The 24769-nt window shown below is 42.8% G+C and overlaps 1 protein-coding gene across 4 annotated transcripts in view; it reads right to left on the bottom strand.

Moving 5' to 3' along the window:
* Window positions 1-24769, bottom strand: part of MTSS2 (MTSS I-BAR domain containing 2) — a 101796-nt gene that overhangs the window by 56061 nt on the left and 20966 nt on the right. For 3 of the 4 annotated variants that reach the window (XM_063141501.1, XM_063141502.1, XM_063141503.1), the window contains exons 2-3: window positions 23929-23990; window positions 1449-1522 (exon numbers count right to left, since the gene is read on the bottom strand). In XM_063141501.1, coding sequence (XP_062997571.1) covers window positions 1449-1522; window positions 23929-23990 — 136 coding nt within the window. Of the gene's footprint in view, window positions 1-1448; window positions 1523-23928; window positions 23991-24769 lie in introns of those variants that run through there. The other variant, XM_063141504.1, reaches the window with a different exon arrangement.

Genomic DNA, 24769 nt, shown 5'->3' with positions numbered 1-24769 from the left:
CTGTATAATATTGCCAGGATTCGACCATTTTTGTCTGTCTCTTCTGCCAAGACTCTCGTTCACGCACTGGTTATCTCTCGGTTGGACTACTGCAACCTCCTCCTCTCTGGCCTCCCCTCATCTCACATCAGTCCGCTGGTCTCTGTCCACCACTCTGCTGCTAAGATCATCTTCCTGGCCCGCCGCTCTGACCATGTCACTCCGCTTCTGAAATCTCTTCATTGGCTCCCAATTCATTCCAGAATCCAATATAAACTTCTCCTGTTGACCTTCAAAGCTTTTCACGGTCTAGCTCCTGCCTATCTCTCCTCTCTCATCTCACACTATTGCCCCGCTCGTGCTCTTCGCTCCTCTGATGCCATGCTTCTTGCCTGCCCAAGGGTCTCTACTTCCCTTGCTCGGCTTCGTCCATTTTCCTCTGCTGCCCCTCATGCCTGGAATGCTCTTCCAGAACACCTGAGAACTACCAACTCAATCACAGCTTTTAAAACACAGCTAAAAACTTTTCTTTTCCCTATAGCTTTTAAACTTTGAGTTTGTTCTGACTCTATACTGTTAGCTTCACCCTTCCCGGTGCCTGTTTACACTTCCCTGTGCCTGTTTGCATTCTCCTTCCCTTCTTATTGTTTACTACAACTTTATTAGATTGTAAGCCTATGCGGCAGGGTCTTGCTATTTACTGTGTTATCTGTACAGCACCATGTACATCGATGGTGCTATATAAATAAATAATAATAATAAAAAAATAATAATAATCTCAACTAAGTGCACTTAGGTACTTTGACCTGACAGTTCTGTGAACAATTTTCACATATGTTTGTTAGCAATAGTGGTTTTAACCTATAAAGCCCTACATGGCTTGGGACCACAATACCTGATGGAATGCCTCTCTTGACATGAACCTACCCGTACACTGCGCTCAACATCTAAGGTCCTCCTCCGAGTGCCTACTCCGAGGGAAGCTCGGAGGATGGCAACAAGGGAGAGGGCCTTCTCAGTGGTTGCCCCCCGACTGTGGAATGATCTTCCCGATAAGGCTCGCCTGGCGCCAACATTGTTATCTTTTCGGCGCCAGGTCAAGACCTTTCTCTTCTCCCAGGCATTTTAACAGCATTTAATAACGTTAAGTTTGTTTTAATGGACCCCAGAATTGTTGTTTTAAATGAATACTGTTGTTGTTTTTATACTGTTTTTATGTTTTTTAAATTTTTTGTATACTTTTAATGTCTACTATTTTTAATTGTTGTAAACCGCCCAGAGAGCTTCGGCTGGGGGGCGGTATATAAATGTAATAAATAAATAAATAAATAAATAAATAAAATATAAAATAGTGAGATGCTGCTTTGGTGTCTTCCAGTCATTCCCAAGAAAAGCATGAGTGGTTTTCAAGCCCAAGCATCTGTTCATCTTCACCTGACATCCAAAGGACTTGCATAACATGGTCTTACCTCGTGTGTTGGTGGCCATGTCTGCTACTTTCTGAAAGGCATCCAGGAAGGCTACTGCAGCCAGTACCGTGGTCCTAAGGCAGAAAAAGAGAGGCACATAAGAGAAATGGGAGACAGGCCTCATCACACAAGGACAGCAGCCAGCACATCCTTTGAGTCACTTCAGAGCATGCTGGGGCACAATTATTGGTACCTCAGCCTAAACCAGTAGTATTACCAACAATGACTCCCCACGTCTCCTGGAAATTCCCTTCACATGCCGCCACATACACCTTTTCATGGGGTTTTTTTTGGGGGGGGAGCATCAGATGGCCATGTGTATAGCTTCAGTTGTGAAGTCCACAACTAACATTTCTTCTCCCACCACCATTCCATCCCATGTTTTACACATGCTTCTACACTCCTGACATGTTAGAACAAACAAAAAACCCAAAACTACCACTTGCCAACCCTGCTGTTGAAAAAACAAAGAAATACATGTGCAAAACTGTGCACCTTAACCTTGCTTAACTCATAGCACCTTCATGACTACAGGACTAAAACGGACTTTGCTTCTGCTGCCTGGCGTCCTCATCCCTTGCCACTCCCTAGGTGCCCCTTACGCTCCAGGGCCCTGGGTTCTGACCCCACGCTCCAGGCTTGGCTACACCAGTGCTCACAGCTGGTCAGCTGATCTTTGCCAGGATGGCATTGCCTCCCTCTTCTACGGCCACTTTGGGAGCTGTGTTTCCTCCCAACAGCTCTCTCCCTTTCCTCAGAGTAGAACCCTCCCAACACTACAACATCCCATGGAGCCAGCAGATTCTATGCTGAATCTGAATTCCATTCCCTCAGCTCAGCTCAGCCACCCAGTGCCAGGGGCTACATTGCTGAAAAGGCCTTGGACCACCACAACGTCCCTCAGCATTTTACGATGCATTTTACCACCGCCAGACCCTCCCCAGCAACAGACACCACAGCTCAAAGGAAACATTGTCCAGGGGGTTCGGAGAGAGAGAACCCTTTTACAAAAGTACACAAGATGGCTTATGTAAAACCAGCGTAGTACAAAGCAAGATAGAGTCAGAAACAAGAAAGAAAAAAACAAAAAACAGCAGCAGAACGTACAATAAAATCAAGGTTCTAAAAAGGCCCATTTAAATAAAAGTATGTTATCTTAAAAGTGTTGTGTTTTTCTTTAGCAGGAAGTAAGGGTCAGGTGTTTCTCTCCTGAGAGGTTACTATTCCAAATCTTGGGCACAACAACTGAGAAGGCCCTGTCATTGGGACTCATCCCCCTTGTATTAGGCAGCAATGGAATTTGAAGGAAAGTCTCCAGAGTGAAACAAAGGCAGAGAGAGAGAGAGAGAGAGAGAGAGAGATTCCTAAAATATTCTGGACCCAATCCATTTAGGGCTATTTAGGTGTCAAAGCCAGCTCCTTGGAAGAAAATGAGTAACCAGTGACAGATTGGTGTGATACGGTCTGAAGGGGCAGTTCCATCAGAGCAGTCACAGTTGCATTCTGGTCCTGCTGTAGTTTAATCACTGTCTTCCAGAACAGCCCCATATAAAATGCATTAAAGTAACCTGACCTGGAAATGACAAGAGCATGAATGACTGAGGCTAGGTCTGATGTCTCCAGGAGATGACGCAATTAGCATATTAAACAGAGTTGGTTAAAGACACAGCTAGCAACTGCTGGCATCCAGGTGCAGGTCTGCAAATGTATTGCTTCAGGGGGATTTGCACCCCATCCAAACATGCTGAATACAGACTCAGACTCCAGAATAATCCAAAATCCCAAGCACCATCCTGTCTATATCAAGTTTCAGCTTGTTCATCCCTATCCAACCCAAGACTGCCAACAGACACAGATTCAATGCCTCACTGGCATTGGAAGTTGGGAATGAGAGGCAAAGCTGGATGTCATCTACATACTGATGACACCTTAGACCAAATCTTTGGATAGCCCTACCCAGTGCTTTCTGGTCAATATTAAACAAGAATGGGAGACAAGATGAAACCTTGTGGTATTCCATAATCTATCAACCATGGGATGAAGCGGCAGCCTCCCAACATCTCCTTTTGGAACCCACTGTCCATGTAGGACCTCAGTTACTTCAAAATTGGGGGAGGGTGTGTGTGTTCACACTCAAAAGATGGTCCAGAAGAACACTAAGATTGAGGTTTGCTGAGAGATCCAGAAGAATCAACAGTGTTGCTATCCCTCATAGAAGATTCTCCATCAAGGAAGACCAAGGCAGTTAAAAGTTCCAAAGCCAGGCTGAAAACCAGACTGGAAAGATCCACACAGCCACTTTCACTCAAGAGGACCTGGAGCTGTTATGCCACCAATCTGTCCATCGCTATCTTGAGCAGCATCCATCACTACCAAGGGCAACCTGGTGCCCTCCAGATGGATTACAAATCCTAGCATAGCTGGCTGGGGAGTGCTGGGAATTGTACTCCAAGACACCACCAGGTTGGGGAAGGCAGACCTAGAGAAAACAAATTTGATCCTGGTTGACAGCTGATATCAGCTGAGTCAAGCGATTCTTTTCAGTAGAGATTTCAGCACACACTCCTGCAGGGCTTTTGGACTTTCCCCTCATGCAATGAGATGTTTACCATCTAAGTAGTTCAGCCTTTTAGCCCCTGCTTGGTACATTTAATAAGCTGGATGCCAGCAGTTGCCAGGTGTGTCTTGAACCAACTCAGTTTAATATGCTAACTGCATCCTACAGCAGAACCAGAATGCAACCGTGACTGCTCTGCTGTAACTGCCCCTTCAGACCATATTGCAGCAAATAACTTGCTCAAAATCTCAGATCAAACAAACTAAAAGATACCCAAAGAAAATGTTACTAGACAGGGCTCTCATGGACACCAAGACCAATTTTGAATTAACAATGGCATCCCAGTTACAGCAGATGCAAGCATTTTTATCAGCAAAATTTCCTGCAAATTGGCCACTGCAGACCTCCCATGGTTCCAACATATCATTTCCTCATTCAGAACAGCTGCACTCATTGAGCAAGAGTTTATGTCCCCATCCACCCACTCCTTTAGTGATTACGTTCCATCCTTAACGGCAGCCAACAAATAATGATAAGAGACTGACAGAGTCGTCCCATCCATGATTACATTCCTGATGGCAGATTTTTCCCATTCCCTGGTTTTCGGCAGCAGCCCTTGGTGGGTTGGTGTCATAAGAACTTAAGCAGAGCCCTGTTGGATCAGATCCATCTAATACAGCATTCTGTTCGCACAGTGACCAACCAGAAACCAACAAGCAGGACATGAGTGCAAGGCACCTTCCAGCCCATGTTCCCCAGCAATTGGTGTACATAGGAATAGTGCCTCTGATATTAGAGGTTGCATAAAGCCATCAGAATTATAGCCATTGATAGCCTTATCCTTCATGAAAAGTCATCCAAATTTGTGGCCATCGCTACATCTTGTGGGAGTGAATTCCATAGTTTAACTATGTGCTATGTGAAGAAGCCCTTCCTTTTATTTGTCCTGAATCTCCCACCAATCAGCTTCATGAGATGATCACTTTCAGTCCTAGTATTATGAGAGAGAGAGAAACGTCTCCCTATCCACTTTCTCCACCCGATGCATAATTTTGTACTCATTACTTGCCCTTTTTTCTAAGCTAAATAATCCCAGATGTAACCATTCCTCTTAGGGGTTGTTCCACACCTTAGATCATTTTAGTTGCCCTTTTCTGCACTTCTTCCAATTCTACAATATCCCCTTTTAGGCGCAGTGGCCAGAACTGAACAGTTTTCCAAGTGAGGTTGCACCGTGGATTTATATAGGGGCAGTATGGTATCAACAGTTTTATTTTCTATTCTTTTGCTACACATGCCTAACATGTCATTTGCCTTTTTCATATCAGCCACACACTGGCTGATATACTATCACAATCCCAAGACCTCTTTCTTGGTTGGTCACTGCTAGTTCATATTCCATCGGCTTATACTTGTTTGGGTTTTTCTGCCCCAACATGCATCACTTTACACTTGCTTACATTGAACCACATATGACATTTATATGCCTATTCTCCCAGTTTGGAGAGATCCTTTTGGAGCTTCTCACAATTCTTTTTTGTTTTAACTCCCTAAATAATTTGAAGTCATCAGCAAACTCGCCCACTTCACTGTTCACTCCTAATTCCTCATTTATGAATAAGTTCAAAAACATTGGTCCCAATATAGATCCCTGTGCGACCCCACTGTTTACAGAGAGCTTTGGCTATTGGACAGTATAAAAATACAATAAATAAATAAATCCCTCCATTGGAAAAAATTACCATTTATTCCTTCTTTCTACTCTTTAACCAGTTACATAATCGCCAGCTGCCCCAAGATTGGATGAAAAGCTAGACATACCCTACATTGGTCTTCCCCAACTGGTGTCCTCTGGAAGCCTGCCCCATCAACACTCTTCATCCCTGAGTTGTCACCACCATAAGCCACCTGGCTGTAGAGAGGGAGATAAGAGGGCCATTCCCCACCCCTGTGGAAAGACTACTTCTTTTCCCCCCTTCCCTCCCCATCCCTTTTTCTTTGTGTGTTGCGTCTTTTGAGATGATATGCCCGTGGGCAGCGAATGTCGTTGTTTTACTGATTGGATGTAAGCTGCTACAGAAGTCTTTTCGGCAGAGGAGCAGGATAAAAAATTGTATGTATGTAATTTCTGCAGGTTCTCCATATATACAAATGACATCTGCTGAAATTTCCTTTTCTATGCAACTGTTAAAGATACAGGAGCCCTGTCCTCCTTTTCATATGGTCACCTAATCATGTATGCATATGTATAAATAAAAAAAGCTCCAAGTGCCATTTCCTCTTACATGTGATGTGAAGGGGTTGGGTCAGCCAACTCACTAGGATGGGCAAAATCTACAGCTTTAATCCCTCCCTCCCTCCCAAACTAACTCTGAGTCAATACGAAGTTTCTGTGTGTGTGTGGAAAAAAGCAGAGGAGATGCAGGACTCTCTCTCTCTCTCTCTCTCTCTCTCTCTCTCTCTCTCTCTCTCTCTCTCTGACAGCCAAGGAGTACAAAAAGAGAATTGGTAAAGCGCAAGGGAACACAGAGCACCAGCAGCCAAGGATGTTGAGAGAAACACAAGAGAGCCTTTCAAATCAATGGAGCACTAAGAAACACAAGTGAAACCATGGGGCTATTAATAGGGCAGCCAAGCAAGGAATATCCGGCAGCTACTGCAAAACAACACTGGATGAACTGAAAAGGCTCTTTTATAGCAGTGTTTGATATGGGGAGGTGGCTGGCAAGCATAAACGGGAGACCGCTGAACTCTTCTGGGGCAACGCAAAGCAACGGGGTATGCCTGGGAACAAGGTGGCAGGGAGTCTCCCTCTGGGCGTGCTGAGATAAGTGAAGGGTGGGAAGGCGGCGGGGCAGGGCAGAGCTGGCTTGCTGCCCTCTGGACTGATTGGAAACTGCTCAGGAACTCAACCCCTCCGGGCAGGCTGAGGCAGCACTGCAGTTTCTAGCGGTAGCAGCACCATAGCCCCTACGGTGCCCTTCGGGACGGCCACGCTGGATGGGAGTTGCAATCTAAGACATCTGTGAGGCACCAGCCTGGGGAAGGGTGCTCAAGAAGAGGCTTCAACTACCTTGGTATTCTCAAGGACAGCCTCTTTGCATCTGGGCCACACCACGTGCATGAAGAGAGAGAGTTTTCATGAGAGAGTTGAGAGTTGATTCTATCACAACAACATTAATACATTTACCTGGGGTTCCAGGGGGAACCAAGACTTACACTATAAGCTACTGGGAGGAGCTGGAAGTGAGGCCAAACCTTAAATGTCTGTGAGAGATGTGAGGGCTGTTGCCTGACAGTTTCGGATTGGGCATTGTTGCTGCCGTTGTTTTTCTTTATTGGAGCTGGAGGGCATCTCCAACTCTGTTCAGAGCAGTGGCACAAGGAGAGGCTCAAGTGCTGAACCCTTGCCCCAATCACAGCTCCCTTTCTTCCAGAGTCCCCCGTCCCATAAGAGAAAAGGGTAATTTCCACTGTGGAGAGGAAGGCAAGCCATTGGGAAAGATTTTTACTGGGGAAATGGCCTACATTACTGTTCTGATCCAATTCTGTCTGCCCCCCACCCATAACTGCAGTTCAATAAAAAAACAAAATACCAAGTGACACTCAAAAGTAGCTCCCTTCTTATGTCTAACCTGGTCTGTAGAATTTTGGGCTTCTGTGTGGATTTAATTGTGGCACTTTGAGAGCCAATCATGGCTGAAAAATGGGATATGAAGATAGGCCATGAGCCAGGACCTCAAATTTAGGCCATTGGTACCACTCGGGAGGATGGGTTCTAATATGATTTTTTGGCAAGGTATGGATGCCTAGAGATGGAAAATATGTGATAGCAAGTCATAACTCTTTGCCCTTTGTCTGATATTATTGGATTAGCAACTATAGGCGGAAAAAATGTTTTTCATAGTTTAGATAAATAGCATACAAATTAATCATATTTTAAAAAATAAATCTAATTCCACCATATTGATTAAATTCAATAGTATTTAAAAATAATTATGATTATTAATTGTAATAATAATAATAATATAGTCCTTATAACAATAACAATAGAACATTATTGTATTCCTTATATATTGATATAGATTATATGCATAATTTTCACCGACAATTTCTAATGCAGTTGCAAGCTAGTAGATCTAACACAGACTGCGGTGCTGGGTGCCCCTCCATCCAGTCCACTACCAGTTGCTCTGCTCCATCTTGTTTTTCCAACTTCCACCCTCTCCCAATTGGACTAGGTGTCTGTGGATCATTCAGAAGACATCTCTTGCTTATAGCAGCTTGATAATTTGCACGTTCGGCATGTTTCTTCAGACAGTCCCTGCAAGGTGGAAGTTGATGACTGTCTATCTCACCCTTCTTTGCACAAAATAGGTGATAAGTCATTCACGTGATGTACTGAAGATTTTGGTGCATACACTAAGCACAAGAATTGTTCCAATTTGTCCATTAGTTCTTCAGAGAGATCCCATTCGTCTCCAACATTGCAAATGGTGTGAAAGGTGCCCATTCGAAGAATGATTCTGTCGTACATTGCTTTATGCTCCCACACGATCTCAGTTGCTTTTGCATAGAGAGCTTGATCCATGACCACTACAATTTTCGCCAAATGCAGTGATTCCCTTATTAGCTCTGACTGTTTCATAATTTCAGAAACAGTTGTCAACTCAGTTGCAGGGGCATTAATGGTGGGCAAGTAGCTAATGGAATCCTGAGATACACTTACTAGGTCTCTAGTACTGTTGTTAAATCCTGTCCAACTTGGTATTATCTGTGCAAGGCTCCCTGCTTGTCTTGTAACAACCCAGATTATGTTCTTATTTTGTGCAAGGTTCAATTGAGCAACACATTCCGGCATGACTTCGATACTTGTCATCAATGGCTGAGGCCTAACTCGTTCACCACAAACATACATGAACAATTCTTCAGTATTTGTGGTGATCAGTGTTCTTTACTTTTGTTTCTCAATGCTTGGGAGAGGAGCTTTAAAAGGTTGTGGTCCAAAGAACTTGGGCTGTGCAACTATACCGTTGACTCAATGAGTCCTAATAGGGACTGTTTAAGATAATCAGCCACTGTAAATGAATCTTTATCAATGTCTGAAGGATGATATGGCCATGGTGTTGACGTCAAGTTTGTTTTAATCATTGTTCTTATGTGCAATGATGTTTTATCAATGATTTTGTTCATGTCTGTTGCCTTAACCTTTAAAACTGATAATTCTCTTTTCAAACTCTGGTTTTCTCTTACAACGTCCTGTAGCATGACACTATCAGGTTGGGCCAATAATTTCCCTTGGTTGTCTGGGAATATATGAGGCTGTCACCGAACTCGGATTCCAATTTGCTTCTAATAAGCTTCTTGGTTGATTCATCTATTCCCTGTATTCCTCTGCGTGTCATGAGGGTTTCAAGCCTTTCAGTGAGACTCATCACACGTATTACCTCTTTTTTAGGAATAATCACAGTTCTAATGTATTGAAATAGTTCATCATATGGTTCATCTCTCATATTTTTGTAGTGATCATCGGTTTGAATGCTAGATGCATGATCTTCCTTCTTTGCTTCAACCCTTGTATAGTTCTTATAACAAGATGCATGATAATGGGCTTCTGCAGCCACGATGTCCCTACTACAAACTGCTAAGAACTTTGAATCACAATTAATGGTTGCACATTCTCGAAGCCTTTTGTCAGCTCTAAGCTCCATGGCCTTGATTAATTTCTCACGAGTTGATGTTCCCTTGTAGCATTTTATCTTTCCACAAAACATACATTCTTCAGCATACACGTTTGACTTTAATGATGTTCTTCTGTTTAAGCGTTTACTCATGCACTCACTCGTTCCAGCATCATCACTGACACTTGCTTCAGCTTTTTGCTTAATACTCTGTACATCTCTCTTCATAGTAAAAAGGCTCCTTTTTCCTGTGGTAAAGTATTTTTCCTGTGGTAAAACACTTTGGGAACCGTGTTGCTTTCCGCATTTCTTTCAATGTCTAACAGTGGAATGTGATTCCTTACTTGAGCTGCCCCTAACAGAGTTTTCCACGATGAGTTGTCCTGTGGGCTTGTCAGCGTATCTCCAGGTTGGACATTTGACCATAAATGAATTATACACTGGTGATCAGAGGGACAGGATGGGCTTGTTTCAGTCTTCTTCATGATGCTGTACGGTCATTCACCAACGGCTCTGAACAAAAAAAACACCCAATACTTAAAATATTTATATATTTTAATTGGTGTAATTATTATTATTATTATTAATTTTTATAATCAGAATTACTGTAACTGTTATGTTTAATAATAAAAGTCACAATATTAAACATTATCAAAAAATTCCATTTACATCAAGGTATCTTGGGAGCGGAGTGGTAACACACAAAAGGCAAAGGGTTATGACTTGCTATCACATATTTTCCATCTCTAGGCATCCATACCTTGCCAAAAAATCATATTCGAACCCATCACAAGTGGTACCGATAACATGGTTGGCTCAAGGCCTAAGACAACAAAGAAAACATTGCGTCTCTCATCTTTCCATGTTAATAAACATTCTTGTTGCATGCACGTGGCAATGGCATCACATTATTAACAAGGCCACTACCTCAACCAAAACAACCTACAGTTCCTCTACTGCAAAGCCCCCTTGTTTCCTCGGCTAAAAGCTCCTTAAAGTGGTGGGGAAATGTACACAAAAACTTGCTGGCTGGGGGAATCTGGAAGTTGTAGTCTGACACATCTGAAGTGCACCACGTTTCAGAAGGCTGTACAAATGGAACAACTTGGGGTCAGCACAAACAATATATTTAAAAACTTGGAAAAAGCTTTTCATCTGACCACTGGAGCTGTGCCTTTAACATTGTAACATAAGAACATAAGAAGGGCCCTGCTGGATCAGACCAAGGGTCCATCTAGTCCAGCACTCTGTTCACACAGGGGCCAGCCAGCCATTGGCCAGGGGGCAACAAGGCAGGACATGGTGCAACAGCACCCTCCCACCCATGTTCCCCAGCAACTGGTGCACATAGGCTTACTGCCTCAAATACTGGAGATAGAACACAACCATTTGGGCTAGTAGCCATTGATAGTCTTCGCCTCCAGGAAATTATCCAACCCCCTTTTAAAGCCATCCTAATTGGTGGCCATCACTACATCTTGTGGTAGCGAGTTCCATAATTTAATTATGCGCTGAGTGAAGAAGTACTTCCTTTTATTTGTCCTGGATCTCCCACAAATCAGCTTCATGGGATGACCATGAAGTATTTTGAGAGAGAGAGAAAAATGTTTCCTTATCCACATTCTCCACACCATGCATAATTTTGTACACCTCTATCATGTCTCCCCTTAGCTTCCTTTTTTCCAAGCTAAACTATCCCAGTTGATGTAACCTTCCTTCATAGGGGATATGCTCCAGCCCCTTAATCATTTTAGTTGCCCTTTTCTGCACTTTTTCCAGCTCTATAATAAGTCTAGTGACCAGAACTGTACACAGTATTCTAAGTGTGGTTGCACCATAGATTTGCATAAATACTGGCCGTTTTATTCTCAATTCCTTTTCTTATAATTCCTAACATGGAGTTTGCCTTCTTTACAGCGGCCGCACACTAGGTGAACATTTTCATCGAGCTGTCCACCACAACCCCAAGATCTCTTTCTTGTTCGGTCACCGCCAGCTCAGATCCCATTAGGTTATACTTGAAGTTGGGTTTTTTTGCCCCAATGTGCATCGCCTTACACTTGCTTACATTGAACCGCATCTGCCATTTGGAGGCCCACTCTCCCAGCTTGGAGAGATCCCTTTGGAGCTCTTCACAATCCCTTCACAACCTTAAATAATTTGGTGTCATCAGCAAACTTGGCCACTTCACTGCTCACTCCTAATTTCAGATCGTTTATGAACAAGTTGAAAAGAATTGGTCCCAATACCAATTCCTGTGGGATCCCACTATTTACTTCCTTCCATGGGGAGAATTGACCATTTATTCCTTCTCTCTGCTTTTTGTTCTTGATGTACAGTTCACATGTTTAACTTTAGGCCCTGAAAAACTACACATGTTGATTTTTGCACAGGCTGCTTTTAATGGTACAAAAGCAAGCCAAGCTTAATTTTTCAGGTCATTAGCAGGCTAACTAGAGTTAGCCAAATATGAAAATTGAAGACTGGTTCTAATCAGATACAGAGTTGGAAACAATAAAACAGACTACGAACAGCAAAGGCGTTTAGTTAATAGATCTGTACAAGGAGGAGGATGGGGTATACCACACTTAAAACATATTATGACACGTACCAATTAAGACACATGTTAACAACAATAAAGGAAGGGGCGGGTGCACATTGGATAGAAATAGAAAGGGAACTGATGGAATTAAAAGGAAGAAGAAATACAGACTATGTTTTATATTATATATATATATATATATATATATATATATACACACACACACACACACAACAAATAAGAAACAAAGCAAGCACAATAAAAGGGTTATTGAAAGTATGGTGCTTCAGAAAAGAGAAATTAATGCCAGGGATTTTACCATTAACACCAATTTGGGCGCATCTGGACTTTGATGTAAAAAGAAAAGCAGTAGGCAAAAATAAGCTGAAGAACTAGGAATGATCCAAATGAGTAACTTTTATGAACAGTAGCAACCTGTAACACAATTAATATGGAGTAACCATACACAAAATACGGGAATGTCATGGTTAGTATGGATGCAATTTAGTAATTTCATAGGAACTAGAAAGACAATATGGTAAAGTACAAGAGATTTAACAGAATGGGGGCAAATTATAGATAATTACGAATTAGGAGGTAAGAGTATAATAACACAAATTTCTAGAAGCTTAATAAAGCAGGAAATAAGGGGAAATGTAACAATAAAATAGATGTGGGAAAGAGATATTGAAAAGGAGATAGAGGATGGAACATGGGAAAAAGAAATCGATAGATTCCCCATCCAAACAAAATCCACTAAAAGGCGGCGCACTAAAACTAGTTCAGAAGTGGTATCTGACACCTATGGGTTGGAGAGGATGTGGAATTAATAAAACTCAAATTCATATGTGGTAGGAATATAGAGAGGTTAGGAAGATTTGGGACAAGATTTTTCATGGAATAGAAAAAATTACCGATCAAGAGATTCACAAAACATCAGTTAGCTTTGTTGAATATGTATTCAATACTCAAGGAATAATTTCCTTGAATGAGTTCAAATCTCCAGGGCCCGATGAACTGCATCCTAGAGTAATGAAGGAGCTAGCGGAAGAACTCTCAGAACCTTTGTCTATTATCTTTGCAAAATCATGGAAATAGAAACCAAATGCACAGTTACAAGATGGGGGACATTTGGCTCAGCAATACAACAAATGAAAAGGATCTCGGAATTGTTGTAGATCACAAGCTGAATATGAGCCAACAGTGCGATATGGCTGCAAGAAAGGCAAATGCTATTTTGGGCTGCATTAATAGAAGTATCGCTTCCAAGCCCTGGTTAGGCCTCATCTAGAGTATTGCGTCCAGTTCTGGGCTCCACAATACAAGAAGGACGCAGACAAGCTGGAGCGTGTTCAGAGGAGGGTGACGAGGATGATCAGAGGTCTAGAAACAAAGCCCTATGAAGAGAGACTGAAAGAACTGGGCATGTTTAGCCTGGAGAAGAGAAGATGGAGGGGAGACATGAGAGCACTCTTCAAATACTTAAAAGGTTGTCACACAGAGGAGGGCCAGGATCTCTTCTCGATCCTCCCAGAGTGCAGGACACGAAATAATGGGTTCAAGTTAAAGGAAGCCAGATTCCAGCTGGACGTCAGGAAAAACCTCCTGACCGTTAGAGCAGTACGACAATGGAATCAGTTACCTAGGGAGGTGGTGGGCTCTCCCACACTAGAGGCCTTCAAGAGGCAGCTGGACAACCATCTGTCGGGGATGCTTTAGGGTGGATTCCTGCATTGAGCAGGGGGTTGGACTCGATGGCCTTGTAGGCCCCTTCCAACTCTGCTATTCCATGATTGTATGATTCTATGTTTGTAAAAGAAAATAGAGAAATTAGAGGGGAAAATATTAATTGGCTTTTTGTTAACAGCCACAAGGCAATTAATAGCAAGTAAGTAGTAAGACAGCTTGGAAGTTGACAATACCTATGTAGAAAAAGAAAATTTGGGCTATAGCAATAAACCAAAAGCTGACACAGGGCTCATCTACACCAGCAGGATATTCTACTATGAAAGAGGTATGAAAGCAGTATATAAAAGGCAGGAGACACACTACTGCTTTATAGTAGTATTGAAGTGCACTGCAGGATCTACACTACTTCTTTATAGTGGTACTGAAGTGCACTGACAACTGTTGGGGCCCTTTGACACATCTATACCAAGCAGGATATAATGCTATGAAAATGTTATGAAAGCGGTATATGGTCTGTGTCAATGGGCCCCAACAGTTGTCCGTGCACTTCAAAATTGCTATAAAGCAGTAGTGTGGCTCCTGCCTTTTATATACCACTTTCATACCACTTTCATAGTGCAAAATCCTGCTTGGTGTAGATGAACCCGCAGAAGTTGAGAGTATATCGAGGAATAAAGAAAAGAGATACTTTTAAGAAGGACTGGCAAAAATACATAGAATATATGAAAGAAGAATCGAATCAAATAACTTTAGCAGAAACTTATAGAATTTGTGGTTCTCATGAAAAGAACAAGATTATAAATGAATGAAACAGGATAAATTAATATACCAAGAGCAAGGAAAGGTGAAGTCCTTAACAAACAACCATGTAATACTAAAAAAAAAGTTAAAGGAGATATATAAACAATAGTATTTAATGTACAAGAATAAAGTTAAGATTAACAATAGTGTTGCATTAAAAGTGCAAAAACAAATGTCTAGCAGAAACAACCTAGAATAAAAAGGCCAAACGTGTTTCAACACGAAGTCTTCGTCAGTGGCCAATGCTAAAATACAATATACAAACAGGACATGTTACATAATACACATGTAGGGGCAAAAGGACTAAACACAAATTGCTGATAATTGTTTTGAATTTAAACAAAAGGGTGTGTGTATCAGACAGAGCAGTTAACATACTGGGCTGCTGTATGCTCCCTGGAGATTTAATTGGGCTGACTTTACAATTCCCACAGTTATGTGGTAGAGGGTGTAACTCCCATTTGAAAATAATGCAGTGCCTTCTAAGGAAAATAATAGAATATTTACACAATAATACATATGGCAGTCCCGTGTTGTTAATGGAAAATCCATTGTAGGTCTCACTCTCTAGAACTAATAAGAGAGTTCAAATATGGGGGAGGAGAAATGGATATCCTTGATTAAGCTTTTGGGTTCTAGAGCAGTGGTTCCCAATTAGCTAAGTACTGCGGACCCCTTGTTTTTCAAATGCCAAGCCATGGACCCCCTACTTTTGAAAAAAATTGTTATCTCTATGGTAGTTACCTGTGCGAAGCAATTTTTTTTTGGAGAAAATAAGCCCCTAATAAGCAAAGGATTTTAGGGATACTAAAAAACAGACCATAAAATTTGTGATATTACCATACAAAAATGACAATGATTTATTTAGTTAGGAATATAAAGACGAATTTAATTTTACTAACATCTCGTTTACAACTGAACAAATTATGACATGTCTAGCAGCTACTAAACCTAAATGTGATGGGAGAACTCATGCCTCTTTTTGTCCCGAACAATCCCTTCCACATCCAGTTTAATATTTCCTACTTTTAATCTCAAATCTGGATCAACATCGAGCCGATTTCTATGCTTGTTCTTCATATAACAAAATGTTGAAAATGTTTGTTCACAAAGATATGTGGAACAAGCTTTTTCACCTAACTTCTTATAATCAGGAAAAACCTTCACCCAGAATTGGTCCAGTCTATATTCTTTGAAAAATGATTTCAATGAACCATCACAAGCCCCGTCAACAAGTGCATCTTGCTCTTCTGCAGATAGAGTTGTTAGTTGAACCACATTCAAAAGGATTCCTTATCCATGAGTTTTCAGGATTAGGTGCAGGGAAGTAATCTCTGAAACTAGTCGCTAAATCACGGAGGTGCTCAGTGATGTTATATTTTACTTCTGGTAGGAATTCGTCGTCAGTGGACTCCAGAAATGAATGGTAAATATGTGAATGGTGCCACAGACCCCCTGGGTGGGCTATGCAGACCTCCTGGGGTCCGCAGACCACCAATTGGGAACCACTGTTCTAGAGGAACCTGGGCTACTCACTTTGCTTTTCTCACTGCCATCTAGGACATTTTATTTATTTATTACGTATTTATACTGCCCAACAGCCTAGGCTCTCTGGGCAGTTTACAACTAAAATTTTACATCAGCTAACATCACTTTTGGATGAATTGAATTTTGAACTGCAAAGCATTATTTTGGAACAGCACATTTTGTGACTGGTTCAAAAATGGGGGTGGCGGTAGTTTGTCCAGACTATCCCATTGCTACAGAGAGCCTCCATGACGCCTTCCACTCCATTCTTTTCATGTACATTGTACAGCTATTGCATCCTAGAGGAGCTGGCAGAAGAACTCTTAGAACCACTGTCTATTATCATTGCGAAATCATGGAGGACGGGTGAAGTGCCGGATGACTGGAGGAGGGCTAATGCTGTCCCCATCTTCAAAAAGGGTATAAAGGAGGAACCTGGGAACTACAGACCAGTCAGTCTGACATCTATCCCTGGGATTTTTTGGAGCAGATTATAAAGAAGTCAGTCTGTAAGCACCTTGAAAACAATGCAGTGATTACTAGAAACCAGCATGGATTTATCAAGAACAAATCCTGCCAGACTAACCTGATCTCATTCTTTGATCGGTTAACCTCCCTTGTGTACAGTGGGAATGCTGTGGACATAATATATCTTGACTTCTGATTAGCAAACTAGCTAGATGGAACAATCACGGCTGGCTACAGAATCAGATTCAAAAGAGTGCTTATCAATGGTATCTTCTCAGACTAGCGGGAGGTAAGGAGCGGGGTACCGCAGGGCTCAGTCCTGGGCCCAGTGCTCTGTAACATTTTTATTAATGACTTGGACAAAGAGGTGCAGGGAATGTTTATCAAATTTGCAGACGACACAAAATTGAGTGGGATAGCTAATACCCTGGAAGACAGAAGCAAACTTCAAAGTCATCTTGATATGCTGGAGTGCTGGGCTAAAAACAACAGGAGGAAATTTAATAGGGATAAACACCATGTTCTACACCTAGGAACCAAATACCTAGGGAGGTTGTGGGCTCTCCCACACTAGAGGCCTTCAAGATGAAGCTGGACAGCCATTTGTCAAGAATGCTTTAAGGTGGATTCCTGCATGGAGCAGGGGTTCGGACCCGCCAGGTCATCAGCCATACACATACACACTTTCTCCCCAGGTTGTCACCCCAAAACATCTAGTTTATTCTAACAAAAGCAGTTTAGTAACCCACTAATAATTTATATTTAAAAATAAATATAAAACATAAAGGTGAACATCTGTAACCATCAGTTTTCCTTCAATTAATTCTCCATAGCTCCATAGCTCTGAAGTTGCATAAGCCCCACTGCACTCAATGGAACTGACTCAATAGAACTGAGTAGACTTGTATAGAATTGGCACTGATGGAAACATTTTCCTAAACCTCAAAGCTGTGCTGGGGTGTGTGTGTGTGTGTGTGTGTGTGATCACAGCAGATAACTCCCCACCCACCCAGTGAACTGTGATCAAAAAAGCAATTGCCCCTCCATGTAGTTGTAATACATTTTACAAAAAAGCCAAGATACACAGTGCCTGCATGCTGCACATTCAGTATTGCGCAGGCTAGGGTCACAGCAGCAATATTATTATTATTATTATTATTATTATTATTATTATTATTATTATTTATTTATTTATATAGCACCATCAATGTACATGGTGCTGTACAGATAACACAGTAAATAGCAAGACCCTGCCGCATAGGCTTACAATCTAATAAGTTGTAGTAAACAATAAAGAGGGAAGGAGAATGCAAACAGGCACAGGGAAGTGTAAACAGGCACCGGGTAGGGTGAAGCTAACAGTATAGAGTCAGAACAAACTCAATATTTGAAGGCTATAGGGAAAAGAAAAGTTTTTAGCTGAGTTTTAAAAGCAGTGATTGAGTTTGTAGTTCTCAAGTGATCTGGAAGAGCGTTCCAGGCGTAAGGGGCAGCAGAAGAAAAAGGACGAAGCCGAGTAAGGGAAGTGGAGGTCCTTGGGCAGGCGAGAAGCATGGCATCAGAGGAGCAGAGGAGCGGCATAAGCAGGGCAGGGGAGGAGGAGAAGGCAGTGAGAGCTTGATCCAGAAGGGAAACACACACACACACACACGCTCTACAGGTTCCCCTTCAACGACCTGACCAACTGCCTCTGGAGCCAGCAGAACACTGAAACAGTGGCAACGGGGGGGGGGGGGGAACGGGACGACGGGACACACACCTCGAGATCTTTTGCAGTGGCCTTGGGCAGCAGGGGTAACAATGGCAAGGGAGGCACCACGTCAGGCGCAAGCAGAAGGGGAGGGGAAGGAGCTGGCCCTCTATTACCAGGCACAGGGCTTGCCAGCCACTTGCCACTTGACCAGCCACTTGCCAAAACTATGTGCGGCCTGTGGGGTAGGGCTGTAGTAGCACAACTTTGAAAGGTTCATTCATGGGAGGCAGCAGCAAGTGCATGCCCCAGTCTCACGCCTGTCCTGAAGGGACTGAGTGCCTTGGCAGAGTGTACAGTATAGAAGGCCGGCACGCAGTGCCACTCTCAAGCAGATGCATGTGTTCGTGGACAAGAGTTTTGAGGCTATGACACAGAGGACATAACATAAGCAGAGCAGTGCTGGACCATCAGATGAAACGCCTCTTTAGTCCATCCTGCTCCTACAGTAGCCACCCAGATGCCCCAGTGAGAAACCCACAAACAGAATAGGAGTACAATAGTACGGTCCTTCTCAGCAACTGGCATTGAGAGCCATCCATATTGAAGGTAATATATAGCCATCATGACTAATACCGATAGCCTTATTTGTCTAATCCAGGGACGCTGAAACTCTTTCTGCTTGAGGGCCAAATTCAATCTCAGAGTAGTGAGCCAAAGGGAAAAGGACTGAAGCCAAAATACTGCAAACATATTGTAGCTTAATGCTCTTACTGCAAGTAAGAATTCAACCCTTTAGAACAGGGAAAACTACAGAAAAGCCTGGAAGCAATTGGTGGGAAGGGGAGGTGGCCATTTGGGGAACTGGATTAGGTCCTCACTAATCCATGTTTTGCAAGAGCAAAACCACAAGGAGGATGAGGGTGTGGGTCTGCGGAAGGGGGTAGGCCCAGCTGCTGCGTGACCTTGATGCTGAAGCTGTGCGTGCTTGTGGTGGGGCAGGAGACACCTTCCTGGGACACGCCGCCAAGCACAAGACAGACAAGGAGGTGGTCGTCCTGGTCATTGGCTGACATCACGCAGTGGCCTCTGTGCTCTCTCCCAGGTTTCCCATTAGCATTTCCTCCCAGTTTTTGGAAGAGGACGTGCGCAAACTGCAAGGTACACTCTGCTGACAGATGTTGCCCTCCTCCTTTGGTTTTAGGTTTCTCCCAACTAGTCCTTCTTCCCTCCCTGGCTCAGTCACTCCACCCTGCTCATGCTATGCCCTACCTCACTCCACCAGCCTCCCTTCCTTTGAGGATGGAGCCCCATGGCATGACCTGATATCTGCATGTGTAAGGTTATTCCCTTTGGGGTGTCTGAGGCCCAGGAAGGGCCGCCTGCTACAACATCTCGGGCTTCCAAGCTTCTCTTTGTAATGATCTTGGCACTCTTGGATGAAACCAAGTATCTGGATCCATTTCAGTAGGAGTTTAGCCCCAGTTTTGGTATTGAGTTTGTCTTGAGGCCCAGTATTGGGCAAAAGGTGGGATGATGATGATGATGATGATGATGATGATGATGATGATAATAATAATAATAATAATAATAATAATAATAATAATAGGTTGCCCTATTTGGTGAGCTGTGTCGGGAGAGAGACAGGGAGTGTGTCTTTAATGATACTCCTTGAGTTGAAAAAAAATCATGGGACTATATTTTTATATATGACGACAGCGGCAAGACTGATATATGCACAAAGATGGAAGGACAAAATAGTGCCCACAACAGAGGAATGGCTACTGAAGATGTTCGAGCTAGCGGAGATGGCGAAACTCACGGCAATAATGAGGGAAAAATCAACTGTAACATTTATAACTGAATGGGAACCTTTTGTAAACTTTATGAAGGGACGAGAAAAAAATGACTTGTATATCTGTGGATTCAATCAATAGCGTGGAAAATATGGAGAGAGAAATTAGAGATTTGGATTTGACAGTGATAAAGAAAAATAATAATAATGACAATATTATTATATATCTTTGCTGAGGAGAATATTGGAAGAACATTTTATTTGGTGATTTGTTTGTTTGTTTGATTTTGTTTTGTCTTAAGTTTTGTGGATGTGTGTGTATTGTTAGTGTTTTTTTATTTATTGATGTTTGGAAATAATAAAAACAGAATTAAAAATAAATAAATAATGATACTCCTTGATTTCTCAGCAGCATTCAGTACCATCAATAATGGCAACCTTTGGAGGGACTTTGCAGTAGTTCCACTCTTAACTGGATGGTCATTTCCAGAGGATGGTGCTTGGGGCATACTGCTCAGCACCATGGATCCTCCAGTGGGGGCTCCACAGGGGTGGACTTGGTCCCATTGTTGTTTAACTTCTACAAGAAACTGTTGTGTGGAATGAGCCTGAGTTTGGGGGTGTGGGGGGGTGTTGTCATCAGTATATTGATGACTCACAAATCTCCTTCTCCTTTTCATCTGAGGCAGGTAATGGACTGGTTGAGAGCCAATAAACCAAGTCTCAATCCAGACAATGCTGGGATTCTGTTTGGTGGTTCCTCTGTCCGGATGAGAGTAACGCAACCAACTCTGGATGGAGTTGTGAAGGAGCAAGTGCCCTGCTTGGGGGTGCTCAGGTGGCCACTGTGGTATGTAATGTCTTCTACCAGCCTAGTTGGAACACTATCTAGATGGGGATAGCCTAGCATCAGTCATCAATGTTCTAGTATCCTCTAGGTTAGAATATTACAATACATTGTATGTTAGGATGTCTCTGAAGGCATTCTAGAAACTGCAGCTAGTTCAGCAGACAGGTTGGGCCTGTTCAGACAACACACTAAGCAATGGTTAGGCCAAGAACCCTTTTGCAGCAAATAGTGAGTGAGTGTGTATAAACTGTGCTTATGTAGCCACCCTGATTAGGAATGGTTCACATGACATGATAAGCCATAATGTTTAGCTCAAACTACTTAACTACTGTGGCTGAGTATGTCATCATACAGGGTCATTGTTGACTGTGACTTGGTGATGTGAACATATAATCCCAGTTCTGGCTCACTTGCACTGGTTGCCAAATTCAAAGTGCTGGTTTTAGCCCTACATGAGTTGGGATCCCAATGTCTCAAAGAGCTATGTGGGTGCATGTGCCCTTGTAAGGGGGTGAAATATTTGGGCCCTGATAGAGGCTTGAACTGGGGCCATTCAGCAACTGTTTGTGTCTGAGCTACTTCTGTTCGCCCCCACAGTCTCTTTCCCTGCTTCTTGGGAGGTGTGTGTTCATTTGTGGGGCCTGCAACCCTGGCTGTGTGCTCACTGGCTGACTCTGTGTGCGGCCAGACTGTGGGGCAGGCTTCCCAGTTGGTTGCCATAGGTATAACTTCCAAGGCAACTGCAGACTGGTCTGGCCTTGTCCTGCCATTCCCAATTATATTTTCCTTGCCTTTGGTCCTCCCCTCCCAGGACAGGGCTGCTTTGGAGGCTGTGGGGCTTGCTCAGATGGACCAAGGGTAGAATTCAGAGCCTATGGACTCCCATTGGTTGGCAAATTAAACATGTCTTCCTTGTAGATTCAATCTGCTTTATTGCTTCCTTAGTGATGAACAATCTATTAATTACTCCTTGAATAAACACTCTAAATTGCCCTGATGCCAGTTTCTGTTCCCCTGGGGCAGGGGCTTTGATAACTGGTTTCCTCTTGTGTGCGTTTTCATTTTATATAGCCAAAATAGATACTTTTAAAAATAAGAAAAAATGAGCAGCTATGACTACTTCAAGAGCAAGGGTGGCAGAAGTTATTGGACTACAAATTCCATCAGCCCTAGCCAGCATAGCCAAGAATGAGTCATGATGGGAGTTGTAATCAACAACATTTGTGGGCTCACAAGTTGCCTTATATTACAGCCTCTCCCTCCCCACAAGAACATTGGGGCAAATAAGAAAAGCTAATCAGGGGGAAATGAATACACCACATACCACTAAACTGATCAGGAAGTATTCACAGGCTCAGCATTGCACCAACACTGAGCCTACGAACAGGAACTATTTAATTAAAAAGGCAAAGAAGCCCTTGAATGCCTCACTAGCAATTTCCTGTCCAGAGTAGATGTGTGATGCTGTAGCTGTGTTTTATTTTTATAAAAAAAATAAGCTACAAATCAGGTCTGAAAAAAATTAGAACAATATGAAAAGCTCTAAAATGTAGGGTGACCATAGAATCTTGTATCTTTAAAAAAAGGTTGTATTGAAAGGGGAATTTCAGCAGATGTTATTTGTATGCATGCAGCACCTGGTGAAATTCCCTCTTCATCACAACAGTTAAAGCTGCAGGAGCCCTGCCCTCTTTTGTATCTGATCACTCTAGTATAGCTCCTGCAGCTTTAACTGTTGTGATGAAGAGGGAATTTCACCAGGTGCTGCATGCATAGAAATGATGCCTGTTGAAGTTCATTTTTCTATACAACTGTTAAAGATACAGGAGCCCCCTGTCCTCCTTTCCATATGAAATGCAATGAACTGACAACAAAGGCATGTGGTGCCTCCATAAAAAGCGGGTTAATGAAGAATGGCAACTCCAGAGAATACAGCTAATTTGGAGGCAAATGACAGAGGACAGGTTGAGACCACAGGGCACATTTTTGCCCAATATCCCCAATATTGGGGAAGGCACACCTTCGAACGATATGAACTTGCACACTGGACCCTGTTATTGTGCACTCCTGGAACCTTTCTTGGCACTTCCAAGGTGCCCCATCCCTCCAACTTTAAAAAAAAAATCATCACATTTTCTTACTGTTAGCTGGGATTGCTGTGAAACAAATGTGTTGGTGCTGAAGACTGTGGGGTTCATAGGAGTTGTTCCATGCATTGGTTTTCAGGTGCCATCTCTGCCTTGTACACCATCTTTTGGGAAGTTTACTTACTCCTATGGCAGCCATTTTGTGGCAGGGCCCAAGACAGTTGATCAAATTGCCAAATGTGCCCACGGCCCAAAACAGTTTCCTGCTCCTGCTCTATATGTTTCAAGGTAGTAAATCTTTGCATAGAAATGAAATGTACCAACTGCTCAGAGCTAGTGAGTCTCTTGGCATTGCTGTATCCCCATCCACTGCTTAAGCTCATACAAGACAAAGAAGCAACCCTGTCAGGCACAAGAAGCCCAGTCACTTAACACTACCTGGCGTTAACTTGGCTTTGGAATTTTTCAACGGAAGTTAATATTCCTAATTTTGTACCAGATAGCATTTTCTGAGCTTAGTTTTATGCCTGCAGAAATGAAATGTCTGCTTTCTCAATACATACAACACAAAGGTTTCAAAAGTATCCGAACAAACAGGAGACACAGAAATTTGTTTTGAGAGAGAGAGAGAGAGAGAGAGAGAGAGAGAGAGAGAGAGAGAGAGATGTTGGCTGCAAAGGACTCAGCCTCTTGGACTCTTTTCACAATATACATCCCCCACATGGTTAGCACACCAGCATGGGAGGCAAGTGGCAGCTGTATTTTTCTGTGGTAGCTCTGTAGAGGAACTCACCGAAGTTGGGAATGGAGTTTAGTTGCCTTGGAATTGAAATCTTCCCAGATAGGGTAGGAACTCTGAAACAGAGAGAGGGTGGGGAAAAGAGTTGAGCAAACAGGTGGCTGCTCTGCTTTCACACCACCACCACCACCACCACACACACACATACACACACACACACCATATTCACGCACACATTAAACAATCCATCTTAAATTTATCAGATAACTCCTAAGAAAAGCGGTGCCCATCTCCTCCACCCTCCAACCCAAGGAAGGGGTCCTCCCTAGAAGACCAAATGCCAAAGTATTTGCAGCATGAGCATCTCCTAATGTGTTTTCTGCATGATTCTTAAAAATGAGCAGCCATCCCTGGTTTAGGATTATTTCCACTCTCAGAAGAAAGCTGGAGTCTTTGTCACTGTGCAGCAGAGAAAGCTTTTTATCTTCAATAGGAGATAAGAGCTTTTCATGCAGAGTAAGAAGTTGCTCAGTGATTCAGTCCTACTTACTTCTGAGGCTTGATCGGCTTACTTGTGAATAGATATGTTGCTCAGCTTACTTCTGAGTAGATGTACAGAAGCTTGGTATTGGAGTGCTGCTTGAAAGTGCTGCTGAGTGATTCAGTCCTGCTTACTTCTAAGCAGACATGTGGAAACCTTGCCCTCATTACTTCTGAAAAATCTTAAAATCAGTTCGGCTTTGGGGCGTACCCATAGATGGATGTTTCCCAGATTGGAATTCAGCCCTCAGGCTGAAAAAAGTACACCACTGCTGTACCTGCAGCACAAACAGGTACAGCATTTTCCATCTCTAGGAACTTCGAGAAAGAGTTCAGCGGTTGACTTTCTACCTGT

The sequence above is a fragment of the Elgaria multicarinata genome, chromosome 14, assembly GCF_023053635.1.
Source record: "Elgaria multicarinata webbii isolate HBS135686 ecotype San Diego chromosome 14, rElgMul1.1.pri, whole genome shotgun sequence".
Taxonomy (NCBI): Eukaryota; Metazoa; Chordata; class Lepidosauria; order Squamata; family Anguidae; genus Elgaria; species Elgaria multicarinata.
This window is presented reverse-complemented; position numbering and strand designations above follow the sequence as displayed.